The sequence below is a fragment of the Chelon labrosus genome (assembly GCF_963514085.1).
Source record: "Chelon labrosus genome assembly, chromosome: 24".
Taxonomy (NCBI): Eukaryota; Metazoa; Chordata; class Actinopteri; order Mugiliformes; family Mugilidae; genus Chelon; species Chelon labrosus.
Genome location: NC_140357.1, coordinates 12536450 through 12553932, shown reverse-complemented (window position 1 = coordinate 12553932; position 17483 = coordinate 12536450). Strand labels below are relative to the sequence as shown.

The 17483-nt window shown below is 42.5% G+C and overlaps 1 protein-coding gene across 1 annotated transcript; it reads right to left on the bottom strand.

Moving 5' to 3' along the window:
- Window positions 1–1065: 1065 nt before the first annotated feature.
- On the bottom strand, window positions 1066–10731 carry LOC311509291 (aldehyde oxidase 1-like; the record flags this gene model as incomplete). The annotated part of the gene is made up of 34 exons (XM_084574431.1): window positions 10599–10731; window positions 9864–9921; window positions 9676–9772; window positions 8160–8268; window positions 7948–8074; window positions 7775–7836; window positions 7623–7700; window positions 7463–7543; window positions 7234–7378; window positions 7069–7161; window positions 6840–6991; window positions 6551–6644; window positions 6363–6472; window positions 6107–6291; window positions 5692–6010; window positions 5427–5596; window positions 5228–5354; window positions 4744–4866; window positions 4564–4660; window positions 4363–4487; window positions 4140–4273; window positions 3832–3919; window positions 3663–3749; window positions 3393–3584; window positions 3093–3320; window positions 2924–3019; window positions 2602–2730; window positions 2443–2517; window positions 2323–2375; window positions 2129–2243; window positions 1978–2043; window positions 1494–1682; window positions 1236–1403; window positions 1066–1116 (listed from the first exon to the last, which is right to left on the bottom strand). Exons 1-34 carry the CDS (start codon window positions 10650–10652, stop codon window positions 1066–1068), a joined length of 4077 nt encoding a protein of 1358 aa, XP_084430557.1. The 5' UTR covers window positions 10653–10731.
- Between the last annotated feature and the right edge of the window lie 6752 nt (window positions 10732–17483).

Here is a 17483-nt window from a genome sequence, read left to right as displayed (position 1 = left end):
CCGCCCATACACAGGACCACTTGAGGCTGCTGCTGACGTGACAAGTTGATTTGTCCCTTCCCTTCCTAGTCTTGCATAATCAAGCCTGTGTATGTTACGATCCATGCAAAACTTGTACAATGACGAGATGCTTGCCCCCCTGTTCAGTCCAAAGTTCGTCTGTAAGAAGTTTTGCACTTGCCCGCAAGTATAACCTACATTCTCAACAAGATTTCGGATTATATTCTCGTAGTTATCCAGCGTCGACATGACTGCCCCGAGTCTTCTTGAATGCCCGCCTAAACACACCCAGACACACCCATGATAACTAGCCAGTAGCCAAACAATTCTCACAACCGGCGCAACGTCATAGAACTACGTGGAACGAGGGAGAGAATATCATTGCAGTATTGAATAATTGGAGCCCAGACGCAATTTTTACACAGTTTTGTAATTTTCTAAATTTCTGATCCTCTGAATGAAAACAGAAAATTGGAAAAACAGTTTAAAAATCTAATTTTTTAATTTGTCAAAGCGGAAAAAAATGAAAAATTGGATATTTTAATCTATTTTTCTGTTTTTCCAAGTGTCCGTTTGTGTTTAGAAAATTGAACTGATAAGCGTTACACGGACCTAATCCAACCTTTTCTTCAAATATGGAACATCCAGAAACAATTCCAGACAATTTATCACAGAGTGCATTCATTTTAAAGTATTCATTACACAGTTTGAGACACAGCACGCTCTCCTTACTTGCATCTCCTAACCTCCTCCTCTCAAACACCTCTCTAACTTCACTTCCTGTTGCTCCTTCAGGCCTCATCTCCGACGGGGAAGAGCGCCGTCCCGTGGTGCATCGATGTGTGATCAGCCCTCAAGAAGACAAATCAGATTTTTTTGATTTACTGTTTTTTGTCACATGTGAAACACTAGATTAATTTAATTAAAATAAAAAAAAGAACAAGACTGTAAAATCCTTTCACATTTGACATGGTTGAGAATAAACGATGATTTCTTTGTGATACATTTCTGCAGCATTAGTGGAATAACTGTTAATTATGGTTAGTTGAGTCAGTTCATTCAGGCTCAGATGTTTAAGGCCCACGGTTTGAATGATCCTGGTTCACTCGCTGGGATCTGGAAAATCAAACAAAAAGCATCAATAAATGTCTGCTGCAATAATTTCTTCTTTCTGAGGATTCAGAGGTGAAACAATGAAGATCTTTTTAAAAGAAGCACTCAGGGTGGATAGTGACCTTCTGAGTGAACGGGGAGGTGCAGGCCAGACAGGCTCGCTCTGGTGTCGCCGGGCTGTCCAGACGAAACGTGCCGACTAAACCGGACTCTGAGCGAGCGGCGGCAGCGGCGTCTTTGATGGCGAGGAACACTGAGGTGCCCAAGGAGAGAACAGGTTCCCCGATACCCTGCAGAGATAAATGAGCGTCAGGAACTCATCAAGTCACCGTTAAGAACTCACAGACAAAAAAAGAAAGAGAAATGAATGAGATGACAACCTTTGAGGAGTAGATGGCGTGGGGGTTGTCGGAGTCCGGCAGCAGGTAGACGTTGAACTGAAGCGGCACGTCGCACATCGCTGGGATCTTATACTGGGACGGACCTCGAGTGTACAGGAGCCCAGAGGGAGAAAACTTCAACTCCTCCAAAGTGTAAAGGCCCAAACCCTGCATGAACGCTCCTTCAATCTGAGAGGAGGAAGTTAAAGAATCATTTCAGTTCTGCATGTAGACAGTCTCCTGTTCTACCAGAGGACGTGGTGTCTGCTGGATCCAGATCTGCTGTCTGAAGAGCTCCACTGTCCTGCAGGAAGAGCTCATATCCGTCAATAGAGATTTAAAACTTGCAGTTAAAGTACTGGGCCCTGTGTCGGGCTGGTTTTGGCCCCTGGGCCGTATGTTTGACACCCCTGGTCTAGAGACAATCTGAGGTGAGCAGAAGTTTAAGGAATAACCTTTAAAGTTTAAACTCTTAAACTTTCACCTGGCCGATGTCCACGCACGGGTTCACACTTCTGCCGATGTCGACCATCAGGTCCGTCCTCACCGTCTGCAAAAAGAAGAAGCAGATAAATACAAGTTCAAATTCTGAAAACGTTGACACTGAGTTGAGATTGATGTTCAACCAGTCTGACCCTGTAGTCTCCAGTGAGGCCGTCCAGCTCCACCTCACTGCAACAAACTCCAAATGTGAAGTAGGCGTAAGGCTGACCCTCCATCTTGTCCCAGTCCATGTACAGGTCTGGACCTCTGAGGACACCCAGGAAGACACTGATTACTTCATTTGGATTCAATAACGATTCAAACAGGATGAAGGTTTGTGTCGTACCGGTGGAATCCAGTAGCTGATAAACTGATCTTCTCAAGGAAAGCGCCGCTGACCTGCATTCAAATCAAAGTCAAACACTTCAAACTCCAGTCACAGCTTTCCTCAATTATCAGTTCATACCCAGTCCTCCCATGATCCTTTGGGGTTCTTCTTCCTGATCGGCTCCAGTCGTTGGTACAGAGTCTGACAGGCGTTCTGATAGAGAGGAAGATGACGGTTATTAGTTTTAATAAAGACATTAAATAGAGAGAGAGAACAGCTCCAGGAAGTGGGCGTCACCTTGACCGCCATGCCGTTGGCGTCGGTGCCGAAGGAAGCGGCAGACGGGCAAGTGTTGGGAACGGAGCTGGTGCTGGTTTCACTGATGTAGATCTTTGAGGACGGGATGTGAAGCTCCCGACTCGCAACCTGACACAGATAGAAAAAAATAAAAAGTAAATATTCATCTACTGAGAATTAAAATGAGACTTTCAAAACCAGTACAGCTGATCACTGTAGGACTGATCAGGGACTATTTTCAGTAGCGGATTAACGTTTGAGAGGCAGTGTAAAAATATAAAAATAAACTATTCATTCATATCGTATTCTTGCGTGAGTGTACCTGTTGCATTTTCGTGTGGATTCCCTGACCCATCTCTGTCCCACCATGAGAGACCAGAACAGACCCGTCTTTATAGATGTGGACCAGAGCTGCAGCCTTTCACACACAAACAGAAAAAGTTTTGTTTTCTGTCTTTTCAAAGAGAGAGACCAAATGAAGCCCCACAGACCTGGTTCAAGAGGCCATCTGCAAACGCGATGCCGTATTTGATGGGATTGATGGACATCCCCCTCTTCTTCCAGCAGTTCTGCTTGTTGAACTGGTCGATGGCTTGGCGGCGGGCGCTGTAGTCGCTCTTCATCTTACATTCCTCCCAGCAGCGCAGCAGGTTCTCAGGGCTGAACTCAAACTTGTAGTGAGTGATTGACGGCCCGCGGTACATGTTGACCTCCCGAATCTGAACAATCAACGACAACATTAGACACAGTTTTACAGGATCAATAAAACATGAAGAGGGATGAGGTGCAACCTCGTGTGCAGGACGTCCCAGCGCCATGGCCACATCGTTGACCATGTTCTCCATGACAAAGACGGTCTGGGGGACGCCGAAGCCCCTGAAGGTGGTGTTGGAGGGCAGGTTGGTCCTGCAGGCGCCGGCGTGACCTCGCAGGTTGGGGATTTTGTAAGCGTTGTCCATGTGAAGCAGAATCTTCTCAGCGACCTGCAACAAGATAAAAAATGAAAACTTAAAGAACTCCTCTACAATTCTTGAAGCTCTGCAAGAATCTCCTTCACCTACCAGAACAGATTCATCTACAGTGTTTCCGGCGCTGACATAGTACTGGATATCTGCAGCCACGATCCTTCCATCCTTCATGAAACCAGCCTGAAACAAGCAGATATTGATTTTATTTTATTTTATTATTATTACAGATTTAAAGACTTCCCCCGAGCTGACTCTGCTGTACCTTGTATTTTGCCAGGAGAGGATGTCGGGCTCCACTGATCAACATGTCCTCGCCTCGCTCCAGCACGCAGCGAACAGCACGACCGGTCCTTAAAACAGTTACAGGACATTTTTATTTACCCTGAACAAGAACTTGAGATTTGATCTCAGCTTCTCTGTATGTAAATAAACAGCGCCATCGTGTGGTCAGTAGAATACAGCGGCTGTCTCTCATAGATTATTTTATTAATACTGGACTTAAAGCTGGACACTTGTGATCAGATCACCAAAGACGGACGTTAATGTGAGGTGTGATCAGCTGTGACTCACTTCCATGCAGCCACAGAGGTGATACAGGCCAAGACGGAGGTTTTAATGACCTTCCCTCCAAAAGCTCCTCCGACCCTTTTGACGTGAGCGGTGACTCTGTTGGACGGGATGTTCAACGTCTCTGCAACTGCATCCTGCAAACAGGAATTTAACAAACATAAACACTTCTGAGCTAGTAAAGCTTAAGCATCTCTTTCAACACAAAAAATATGTATCAATGTACCTGAACTAGAGTCGGCCACTGAGAGGAGATGTAGACGTTGAACTCTGTCTCCTCGCCAACAGGAACGACCAGCATGCTCTGAGTCTCCATGTAGAAATGCTCCTGGCCTCCCATTCGAATCTCTCCTGAGGAGAACAATAGAATCTGGTTCAGTTTTTATTCGTTCCATGTAAAAATAAAAAATAAAAAGAAATCTTTTACCTTCATGAACCTGGTCGACGTTTTTAAAAGCTTCGGTCACATTTCCTCTCTCAATCGTTCTCCGTGGCAAGAAAAACGACGACTTCTCCACGGCTTCCTGTCGCAGCGAGGAAGAGGAAGGAGCATGATGAAGGAGTGCTGGTGGACGGTAACGAAGAAGAAGAAAAAAAAGAGACAGACCTCGATGGTCAAAATGGGGTCCGGCAAATCTTCGTAGCTGATCTTCACAGCGGCCGCTCCACGTTTAGCGTGCGCCTTCGTATCAGCGACCACCGCACACAACATCTGACCAACGCATGACACCTGCAACCGAGACAGATCAATCAGTCAGACAGTAAGACTGTCCTCAACTTCTAAGCAGCTAAAGACCTCTCTCATTGGTTAATGTTCACGAATTCACCATCAGGAGAACACTGAACAACCATGGTGTGATGGAAGAGTGACAAGGACAAAGAAGCTGCTCTCAAAACAACATTTCAACATGATCAACATCATGTGGACAAACTGGGAAGAGAAGAGAAACTGGGTCATGCAGCGAGAAAACGAGTCAAAGAACACAAGTCGTTCTACATGAAATCTGCCCGATGCGTGACACCTGCAGACGATACATGTTCAACAGCAGCGTCTTCTTCCTGGGATAGTTAAGAGGAAGTATTCTCTCTACCTCGGCCTCAGCGAGCAGCTCCTCGTCATAGCCAAACATCGTGCGTACTTTCTTCCCAGGAATATCTCTGGCTGTGATGACGTCGACCACACCAGGAACCTGCAGGGCGGCTGTTACATCCAGCTCTCTGTCGGACAAAAGAAGCGTCAGACGTTCTGATCAGAGGGCGCTGCTGCACAATAAGAAACCTTCTCCTTACGTGATCTTAGCGTGTGCTCGAGAGCTGGTGACCAGAACCATGAAGAGCTCCCCGTCTGTTCTAGGGATGTCGTCGCAGTACATGGCTTCGCCTGTGGCGTGGCTGATGGCAGAGCGATGCATCATGGGACGCCCCACAGGGTCCTGCTCGCGCTGGTCCTTTGGCACCGGCTGAAGAAGAGGAGGAAGCAGTCAGGTTTACAAGAACGAAGCATTTACAGGTAGTTTACAGGTAGTATAAGAAGTTCTTTGAGTGGTTTTCTCACGTGGAACTCCTGCAGGCTGGGCTGGATCTCTTTAGGTAAAGGCAGCATCTTCTCTGGAAGCTCGTCTCTGATCACGTTCTGAAAAGACAACGTCTCTGGTAAAAAAAGAAATAGGTACACAATGTAAAGAGTGTTCCAGTGAGCTCCGTTCTTTACCATTTCTTTGAGCTTATGCAGAACCTCCAGGTTGAATTTGAAGAGCAGGCTGAGAGTAAGAGAACGACGAAACTCAACCATCCCTCCAGGAGCAGAGGGAGGGAGGGTCAACTCGTCCAAAAGAACGTCATAGGCCCGGCTGAGGGTCTCGTCATCCCACGGCCTGATGGAAACAAAGAACAGTATCGAGTGAATCTGGTTTCTGAAGAAGAAGAAGACTGGTGTAGGGGAACATGAGGCAAGAAAACATGTCTCTGACCTTGAGATGATGGCTGTGCAGGTTTTGGGGGCACTAATGGTGGTTGGACCAACTCCTCCGAAGTAAAGACTGACGTCCTGAACCACTCTGGACCCCTCTGAGAACAACACCCTCATCCCGGTGGTCACGGTGGCGAAGGAGACCTCCTTCCTTGGAGCCTGACGGAGAGCTCGAACAAACTCCCCCTGCAGAGAGTGAGGTACACGCTCACATCCAGTCAACGAGGGATAAGGTCGTCTGAAAGCTTTTTAAATACCTTTCTGGTAAATGGGATGAAAACAGAGACAACAATCTCCTCCGGCCTCAGGACGGTTTTCCCAAAGCCAACAAAGAAGTCCTGATTGATGGGAACCTGTCGTCTTCCTCCTGGTGGATTCAGACAGAACTCGTTTCTTGAATCTTTCTCTTTGGTTTCTAAAACTAATCAAAGAGGCAGCGACTCACCGCTGGAAATGACGCTGACTTTGCAGCTTCCTGCAGCCAAGACAGGGTTCAGGTCTGAGTTGGGATACGCGCTCGCGATGTGGCCTCCAAGAGACTCAATATGAAAATAAATAAAAATAAACACAGATTTAAACTCAGAACGTCAGATTAAAGGAAGGAGAAACTCAGATTGTTTCAGGTCCTATTTCATTCAGCTCAAGCACTTCAAGTCTTCACTGCAGCAGCTACAGGAGTAACTAGAGTAAATGTGACTCTGTTAAAATAATAAATGTGAATGAATTCTCCTTACAGCAACATTACGGATCTGCTGGCTTCCCAGGTTTCCCAGCTGCTGGACCAGGGCTCTGAACAGCTCCGTCTTCTCCTCCGGGAACTGAGGAACCAGTTTCTCCAAGAGAGAGTGAAGCTCAGACAAAGTGCAGCCTGCTCCCACCCAGACTCCTGCAGAGAACAACAGACCTCAACTTAAAGACAAACCCCATGAATCAGTCTAACTGTACAGGTAGAGGTGTACCCACCCTCAGGTGTCTGAGAAACCTCAAACAGCTCCACCACTCTGGTTGGAGATACGATCAGTGGATGCAGCACGCCTTTGAATTTTATGTCTGGACCTAAAACACAAAGAATATGTGTAACTCTGGCTTCTTTCCCTGCATCATATCAGCTCAGGATTTCCTGCTGACCTATGTTGGTGTTTCCCATCACCAGAGGAGCCTCGGGGTGTCTCGTCTTGAGCTGGACCAGCTCCTCCAACGAGGCGGGGGACACCCAGCGCATCCTCTCCCCATGAAAGGTCAGAGTCTGTGGGTTTGCCGTCTCTGCCATCAGCTGTGAGGAAAGAAACTCAGTTTTTATAAACATATATTTTACTTTTAAAAGAAAAAAAACCGATCAACTTCAGGCATTAGCTACAATCAGTTCTGGAGGGAAGATGAGCTCCTGAGTCGGGTCCAATGGCAGAAACTCCTCTTTTCCAAACAGTCGTGGCTTTTCCTGCAGACGAAGAAAAAGAAAAATGATAAAGATGATAAATCAAAGCAGGGCAGCAGGAAGGATGTTGAAAGAAACTCACCTGCTCGGACTCATCAGTTTTTTCGTCTCCGTTGAGGCAACAGTTTCCGTCTCCATTGGCTTGGCAGCAGTTGGCTTCCTGTTTGATGTCAAAATTAACTGTTCAGCCTTTCTGCAGGCCTCCCATCACACCTGTAAATGTTCAATGTGTACCTGACAGAAGGTCCTGTAGCCGTCCACGATGGGGCGGTATCCAGTACAGCGGCACAGATTACCTGAGAGAGCAGCACACAGTCAGGACAGGGCTGGAATTTAGGGAGTACCTCCATGTTGATGGTTTTACTCATAAAAAAAAGAGAAAATGAGAGAAATCAAAAGCTACGAACCGGCCAGAGCTTGAGTGATGTCCTCCATGGTCGGCTGAGGCTTGTTCCTCAGCAGAGCGTACATGGACATCACCATCCCTGGAGTGCAGAAGCCACACTGAGATCCATGAGCCTTCGCTATTCGCTCCTGGAGGAACAGCAGCCGATTAGCTGATCCTGTATTTTGTAGCACAGTCCTATCTAATGACGAGCGAGAGCGTCCCAGCACTGACCTGTACCGGGTGGATTCTGGTCTTGGTGCTCCCGATCCCCTCCACGGTGGTGATGGCCGCTCCGTGGAGCTGACAGAGCGGCAGGAGGCAGGCGTTGGCCGAGTAATGGCTGAAGGTAGAGTCAAGGTAAACTGAGCTGGATGTTTTAGTTTTGATGCAGACCTGGGGCCTCATGTACGAACGTTGCTTAAGTACAAAAACGTTACGTAAGTACTCGCTCACGTAAAAGTTCAGATGTATGTAGTGAAATGTCCGGGAATTTTGTACGTCCCTACGCCAACAACGTGGCTGGCGTAAGTAGGATTCTACAGATGTCGAATCCTTTGGCGACACTTAGAGGTGATGCCGGGAAACTGTCATCAATGTGAAAACTATTACTCCGACCGATCGGGACTGAGCCGGTCGACCCTGAGCAGAGCCATGCCAGCAGTGTGGGACGGAGTTATCCTCATGTCAGCCAGGTATATCAGATACCCACAATGCATCTGAACAGGTCAACATTAAAGAGCAATCTGCAGCCAGAGACGGTTTTCTGACTGTAATCAGAGCTATCGACTGCACACACATTGATATAAAAGCGCCATCGCATGAATTTGTAAATGTCAACAGGAAACATTTTCATTCGATCAGTGTGCAGATGCAAGTAAACATTGTGGCAGCGTGCCAAAGAGGACATTTTACGCATCCCCACTCCAGTGAGTAGCGTCTCCAATTCTCTTTCTGTGAAGTTCTTCTTCTTTCCCGTCTTACTCATTCTTATGTTTTCGTTTTCTGATCGCGCAGAGAGGGGAATCTCAGGTGCAGGGTCAATTTAAATATAATTTCCATATTTAAAATGGGCGTGGACACGGAGTTGCATATTTAAAAGGGGCGTGGACAGGGAGGAGTCAGGTACGTTCAATCGGGATGTACAAAGGAAATGTGCTTCGAAATGCTTCTAAATCTGAATTTACGTCACGATTTAGAAGGAAATCTACGCAACTGTTAGTACATGAGGCCCCTGGTCCCCCTGCAGCTGTAATGTGTCTGAATGGGAAGCATCAAATCTGGCACATATGGTGCAGATGCATATCCTGCAAATAATAAAGCCGTTCAGATATTTAAAAATGTTAGACTTTTGTTTAAAATTGGATATTTATAAGTCTGCTATGGGACGGTAAGTGTTTTGAGTGTTCTGGTATGAAATAATGACAAACATCTGGATTTTTTAACAATGGTTAATAATTAATAATAAATAATAAAAACAGTTTTATTTCCTCTCTGTTTTTGGATCTGAATGTGAGTCTGTGTTTGTGTCAGTGAAGCAAAAGCTGAACTGGTTTGGTGCCAGCAAGAGAAACTACCGGCGACATCTGAACCGCGTTGGCAGATAACCAGCTGAACATTGAACTCTTGTTTTCTACAATCTAATTTTGTTAATAAAATGGCAAACGTTTGGGTATTTTGGAATTTGTGGAACAGGAACTGACTGTGGAGGGAGAGTTGGTGCAGATCTGGGTCATCAGATAAAGGATACATGATGGTTTTGGTTGCTGGTTGGTAGCGGGACACCATAACCGTGCACGCCCCGCAGCCTCCACCGCCGCAGCCATACTTGGTTCCAGTTAACCTCACTGCAGCAACGGTTAAGGACATAAGAGATGTAGAGGAAGTAATACAAACTCATCAAACATGTTTAATTGTGTAGGTTGATGTGAAGGATACACTCCTGCCTGAGGAAGGGAAGCAGCATCGTTTCAGGGTCTGCATGTTCCTCTGTTACCTGTTTGGACAGAAAGCAGCAGGATTCACATGAAATACGCAGAATATTATTCCACTAATAATCAGAATAAAACTGGCTCATGTAACCACTTCAGTCAGAATACACTGACCCAAACTGATCCCCTAATCTTGATCTGCTGGTTTCCCTCTGGTTGGAATAAATCCAATAATTCTTAGTTATCATGTTTGTGATATATTTAATTACACATGAACATCAGTTGATTGGTAACAAGGTGCATTTAAACTATAAACTGATCTTTGCCCAGCTAAATGCTAAGTTAGCTCATATTACAAGCTGTTTTTTTTTGTTTAAAAAAAAAAAAAAATAAGCTTGATGAGCTTTTATTCTGTTAATCATTTGGCCCACTTCCGCCGCAGCGTCTAACGGTTCAAAATTATTTGGCACCTGCTTTTTATTTATTCTTACAACTAGACAGAGATTTTATACTAATTTATTAAAATTAAAATTAATTTAACTCACTTTTTATTCTACAATTTTGCCTCATTAAAAAAAAAAAAAAAAAAAAACAGTAAAATATAAATGTTGTCGAAGAAGAAACTCAAACTAAACTTGAAAACTGACGACCGTTAGCCTCATAAACCGTTGCCGTTAACGGCTAAAACTAGCTAAACTTAATACAAGGCGCTGATTTAAGTAAATAAAATGGATAAATTCACCTTTTTCCCGTTCACAAAGAAGCACAAAGCGTTTCCTTCCGTCCCTGTAGACATCTTTCAAGTGCAGCACAACAATTCATCAAGGGGACAGTCCCCGGGCTGTCTTTTAATGTCTCTATCATTGACTGGTCTCTATGGGGACAGTGGAAACTACAGCACTTCCGCCCCAGGACACTTTCACAATAAAATACTAACGGTTTTTTCTTTTTCTTCTTCTTCTTTTTTTTTTTTCAAATTAAATTAAGGTTAATTTATTTCAAATGCAAAACACATACAAATCCCACAAACAATGACCCATAATTTTTTTAAATAACCTTTTTAATATATAAATATTAGCCATTTTTTTTGTAATTTCTGACTTCCTGTCAAGTTAGAAGACGTGCATTTAAAACAAGGGTCAGCTTTGACCTTTGTCCCTGGCTTAAATATTTGCTTTTGTGGTGTTACTGATAATAATTTATAGTTGCAATGCAATGTCATTGCTTTTCAGTGAAGGCAGCCAAGGGCAGACCCTGCAGCAAAAACAATGTCAGTCAAAAAGCCATAAGAAGTATGCAACAGTATAATCCGGTCCAGCATATCATTTTTGGAGCTTCCTTGTGTTTATTTGAAGAATTATTTGGTCCAGTCTCCATTCACTTTTGCACATAAAACAACTGTGCAGCACAGGTCGCAGGTATAACAGAGTTAAAGTTGTACTTCATAACCTCTGAGAGATGCCTGAGTGTGGGAAAGTGCTGGAAAACCCAGCAGCGTGAGCACTGATCCATCCCTGTCCCTGTTTGATCTCCTCCAAGTTTATTTACTCAAGATTTTTTTTCCCAGGTTCCACATAAACAGCTCCACCTTTTCTCACCGGATCAAGTTTCATTAACTTATTACACCTGGTAGGCTTCCCGGGGAGACGACAAACCCTTTAAGACAAACCAAATATGTTTGAGGCTGTACAACAACAATCATTTTTGGGATCCTGGAGGCTGTTTTCAGGATTTTGTGACCTCCAGACTTATCTGAAATCAGAATCAGATGTAGGTGTTTTTCTCAGACACAGCTTGTGCCTACACAAATACGCACCTATCTAAAAGGAATGAGGGAACAACCACTGGAAAAGAAGGTGTTATTATCTGAATAAGAGCACCATGATAATTTAACGTGGTAAATACTTTGCAAAGACCTGAACTAAGCTAAAATATTCAGTGTAATTGTAAGAGAAGTCCTTGTGGGTTTATCACTTTGTTACACAAAATGATTAACCAATTTTATTGGAGTGCACAATGTAAATCATTTATTTGTGTAAATACAAAACTAGGGAGGCCGCACCCCCTCCAAAAAGCCTAATCCAGGATGAGTCAGCAGGATGTTCAAATTTAACCCATTTAAGGCACCATTTAAAAATTAAAAATACGTTTGTTTTAATTGTAGAAATAACAATTATACAAATGTTTATATTTCTTCCTTCTCCTCTTTTATTTTCTGTTGCAGAACCGATTGCCTGTCAGCTCGTTATCATTTGATCCATCAGTTATTGAGAAAAAATTTGGCTTTAACCCATGCTGATGTTCTGATTTAGAAGTTAAAGAGATTTAAGTCAAAGCATATATCGGCCACAAGGTGTCACAATAAACCATATTAAACTGTAACCCAGCAAATTGCCCCATACAGTTAGGTGCCCTGCCAATTTTCAGCCACGGTTTAATGGTTCTTGCGAGATTATTTCCCTACATAAGTACAGCGTACGTCTTCCAAGTGAGGAAACTACCACTTTCATTTACTTACTCAGCAATTAACAAGACAGAGCATGAGGTGATGTGAGGAAAAATCTGTTGTGGATTTGCCCTGAGGCCAGCACATACTGGAGAAAGAACAGTATTTAAATATAGTACGCTGTCATTTTTATGTCTGTGCAACATTTGAGTCATTTTTCTGGCAGACTGTGAGCTAATAGAAAGCCTGATGATGCCAGTTTCATGCCTGAGGTGGATTTGCTACTTATTTCAACCCAAGAACATCAGAAACCACAAAGACATTTTTGTCGTGGCGTCCATTTGGTCATTACTTACGACCAAAATCACATGAAAGCCTGAGTCGCCGTTAGATAAAAGCATCAAAAAGCCCCAAACATCCTTTCAGATCCACATGGGCGAAAAATATTTTGAGAACAGGAGACATGGGACTGTGATGCTTTTAAATCATCAAAACCAACTGGAGTTCCCATTTCATGTTTGAGCTAAAAATCTGACAGTGAATGGATTAAATGTTTGTTTTTGGTTTACATTTTAAAGTATTGTTTATCCTTAGCTCTTTGTAACAACTAATTAGTGTTTTACTACATCAGATTTCACCACTTAAACTCCAGAAATGTAAACAGGAAGTCACTTAAGCTAGCATCACAAGCTAGCATCACAAGCTAGCATCACCGGTTAGCAAAACGTCCCAAAACCACATGGTTGGAAACTGATTGCGACTTTTTTATTTAACAGACTTTTATAATGATAAACAATAGTAGGCTACAGGTCAAACACAGTACTCTAAATATTTCACATCACTTCCTGGCAGCTTCTTTATTTTAGCTACTAGCACTTCAGTTAAGTCTAAGCACTTTGTAAGCAGGAAGTCAGTGTAAATATTATGAAAATCAAAAAGTGCATTTTTTCTTTTAGTTACATGCGTAGGCAAAAAGTAATGTGTTTCAGACCATGCATTCTAGAACAAATAGCAATTATGCTAACGTAACTGATGCTATTTACTCGTTTAGTCAAATAGCATTGGTTTATTTGGAGTATGTTTTGCTAGTTTGGTGAAATTTTATTCAAAATCTTCAACATCTTTATTAAACTGCATTTTTCAAGTGTAAAGTTACATATTTAATTGCTTGCTAGCAAAGCTTTTAGCTCAAGTTGTTAGCCAAGCTAGCTAAGATTTGAGTCAGTTAGCTGCACAACCATGACAGTAATGTTTTAAATAACTAATCTTTAGCTAAATTTATTGACATTGAACTAGTTTAAACTTAAAAACAATGGTGTTAGCAATTATCTCAAAGTGAACTACAAAAAAATATGGCTACCAAAATAAATTGTCGTGTTCAGGACATTTTTTAAAACTCATTTTGTTGAGCCAGCCCTGTTTGGCAATCAAATTGTATTCCTTATCATGAATTAGAGCCACTTCAAACAGAAAAGCTGTAATTCTGAGGCAGACAGCTTCATTTCTGAGTGTGGTCTGGGTGTTTTCAGTGTGTTTCAGTTTATTTCAGTCAAATGTTCTCCCTGCATCATCTGGGAGAGTCCCCCTCTGGAATACAGGCGTGAGCCGTGTAATTTAACATGTTAATAACAAACTCCACCAAACAGTTCCCATTAAAGTTATAAATCTGACGCCCTTTTCTTTTATGAGATAGGTCCAGACCTATCTCATAAAAGTCAGCTTCAGGAGTGTTTCTTGCATCCTCTCTTGGTATCTGATATCAGTAGCAACATATCCTTAAATAAAATGGATAATGTAAAAGTCAGCACAGAATGAAGAATGTGCTCCGGTTTAATTCTGACCTGGAAATTTCACTGAACTTTATTTATGATTCCTCCTTGAAAGGAAGATTCATGTTGTCTGCCAAAAATGGGATTTGCACGCATTTAAATATCCTCATTGTCAATGTGTGTGTGTCTGTGGCACATTTGAAATAATTGGCTTTGGCAAAGAGAGAATCAGAGCTCGGCTGCCACCTACACAGAAAAACACATCTGAGCAGATTTCTTTGCTTTCAGACGGAGGCAGCTGTTGCTTCTGTTTCAATTCACAGCAGATTTCAGGCCTCATGTTTTCACTCTCTGCATCTAGATATCATGTCCACATAGAGGGAAAGATTTTGGGATGGTATTTTAGACAGGGGAGTTGATTCATTTTGGTTTCCATCCTTAGCAAAATAAAGTCGTTCTTGCATATTTTACTTTTCCGGTGAGATGTTGCAACGAGAACCTGTACTTGCAGAAAGCAAACCAAAACCAGAGAGCCGACTAAAAGGTCAGGATCAGCACAACTTTATTGTCTCAACAGCTTCTCATTTGATCATCAGTGAAGCCTGTGTTGACTCAACAGAAGACTGACATTAAGACAACAAACTTATGCAACAACTGTTTCTGTCTGCACTGGAGACAAAGAAAGAACTCTGCTTTCTGCTTTCGTGGACTGACTAAAACAGCTGAAGTTGCGTTGTTTCCATTTAAAATTAAACCAAATATATTCAATAGGTATAAAATAATCTCACTCGTGCACATTGAGCACCATATTCTAAGCTTCTGCGTGTTGAAACGTGACAGTCCTCCATTTTGGACTGCAAGCATGCAAGTGTGAAGGATTATCGTGCAGGAGGAAGCCGCAGATAAAACACAAAATCTCCTTCACGCCCACCCACGGAAAACAAAAATACCGCTTGAATATGGAGCTTGAACGCTCTGTCAGCGGTTTGAAAAGGAGGCAAACTACACGCCTAAATACAGCTGAGAGATTTGGAAACAGAACCTGTGAAGAAAGGACTTGTATGAGGCTTTAAAATGGCATAAATTTGATTCTCCCTCCGCAAAATGGCAACAATAACTAAAATCTATTGGCGTATCTCAGCGATTGCTTTGTGAGTTGCTAAGATTTAGCCGCTTTCAGAATCCAGGAATGTTGAAACAACCATTTTCAAATGGAGATCAATTTGATTTGCAACCTGAAGGGGAATTTTTATGATGATCCAACCGTTCAACTCTTCGCCAACACAAATAAAAATAGTTAAATAACTCAGAGGGCTGTGCTGAGCGTCACTTTAGGGGAGGGTTTTCACAAATTTTTGATCAGTTGCATATTTGTTCATCAGTGAAGTAAAAGAATCGGTAAGACGTGAAGTTTAAACCCAGTGTTTTGTTGACTCAGCCATCCACCCTGAGCTCCTCTTGACTAGGTTGCAACTAGTTTCCTAACTTTCTCTTACTACTGTTGTTCCATTGCCAGAAACTTTTTGTAAACATAAGAAATGTGAGCTTCCTGAGAATAAAATGCACTGTTCGTTGTTCATAACTCTTGTTATGGGATCAGTTTTAAATCCTCCGAGATCCAGTCGGAGCTTAAAATATCTACTTCCGCACACAGACCCTGGATTCCCATGACTCCCATGTTCTCCTCTCAGCTCAGATATTCAGATTAAATCGATTTCTTCTACTTCTTCTTCGTCTCCCGGGCAGTTTAACCCGCAGACAGCAGCTACACGACACAAACCATAATAACAGTTTAGTTGCAGAAAGGTAACACAGCTGTAAACAAGGAGGAGGAAAACACCGACATGGTATTTTAGCCTGTTTTTAGAGTTATCGCTGCATAATTTTCACAAATTACACAACATCAAACGTGACAGAAGTTAAATGGAGAAAGGAATCACGTTCATCTTTGATTATTTACATTAAATAATCCCGTATTTCTCAGTTTAACCGACATTCATAGACTTTGTCCATGTTGCAGAGTTTCTTAAAGTTATCCAAAAATCAATCTTTTAAACAATGTGATCACAACACTTCCTGTTAGTATGCTAGCACTGTATATCTGCTTACATTAAGGTGTTAGCATGCTAGTACTGCATATAGCTGCTTAAACTAACATGCTAACACCGTGTATACTTGCTTATGTTAACATGTTAGCGTTCCAGCACCACATTTCTGCTTAAGTTAACATATTAGCATGCTAACACCACATACCTGCTTAAGTTAATGTGTTAGCATTAGCTGTTAGCTCAAAGTCGCACAGTGCTGCTAGCATGGCTCTATGCAGGGAATTTCCCCAGCCTGATTGAACCTTTGGAAACTAAACAGACAACACACACAGACAAGTTCAATTACAAAGAGTTTAATCCCAAAAATACTTTATTCGTTTTTCTTTTCTTTTTTTCATTTTGGCATGTTATACATCGTTTGGTCTTGCTGTATCTTTGCTGCAACACGGAACTGTATAATTTACATCGTCTGAAGGAGTCGCTGTCATGCAATCTTGAGCTCAGCTGAACTACAATGTCGGGAATATACGACGTTTTGACTGGAGTAACATTCACGTCTGGCCCCTGGTGGTAGCTACGAGTTCAATAATGATAAAAGCATCTTCAAAACACAATCACCTCTAACATGCTGCAGGCTATAGGTTTAAATATTCTCCAAGCTGCAGCAGCTGGATTCAGTTTGTAAGACATTCAACAGTCCTGTCAGTCCAGAGCTAATGGCATTTTATTTGTTTAATCTGGATGATTAAACGTTTGTTTCATCATTTCATGGCTGTTACTGGAAGACATTTTGTCTCCTTGCACTCATAACACCGCTGATCGAATCTGGAGGAGCTGAATCTGATTTCGGCCAAGGTCACTCTATATGTCGACGATGATGCACTTTTTCGCTTAAGATGGTCGGGCAACTGAAATGTTAGTTAGCGATGAAGCTACTTTATAAAAGTTAAAGTGCTTTGACATTTCAATTTAAAACATCTTTAATGTTTTTAATGTGACAGGCAACTTTGAGGAAAGAAATAAAAGCTTTTAGTGTCAGATCTTGTTCCAGTTTAGTTTCTGGAACAAACTTATAAATGTAGTTTAGTTTTTTTGGAACTTCATAAGCAGCGTCCGCGTAGCCTAAAGGATACGGTGTCTGATTTAATCTGTGAATGAAAACTTTCAAAATTACTATGTTCTAAGTTTTGTTTTTAAACTGGATTTTTCCCCCTCCTCAATCATAAATCAGAGACCACGTGGCCTAATGGATAAGGCGTCTGACTTCGGATCAGAAGATTGAGGGTTCGAGTCCCTTCGTGGTTAAATGTTTGCAACATTGAGTAAAACAAAAATGATTTCTGATCCAGTTTAATTCTTGGACA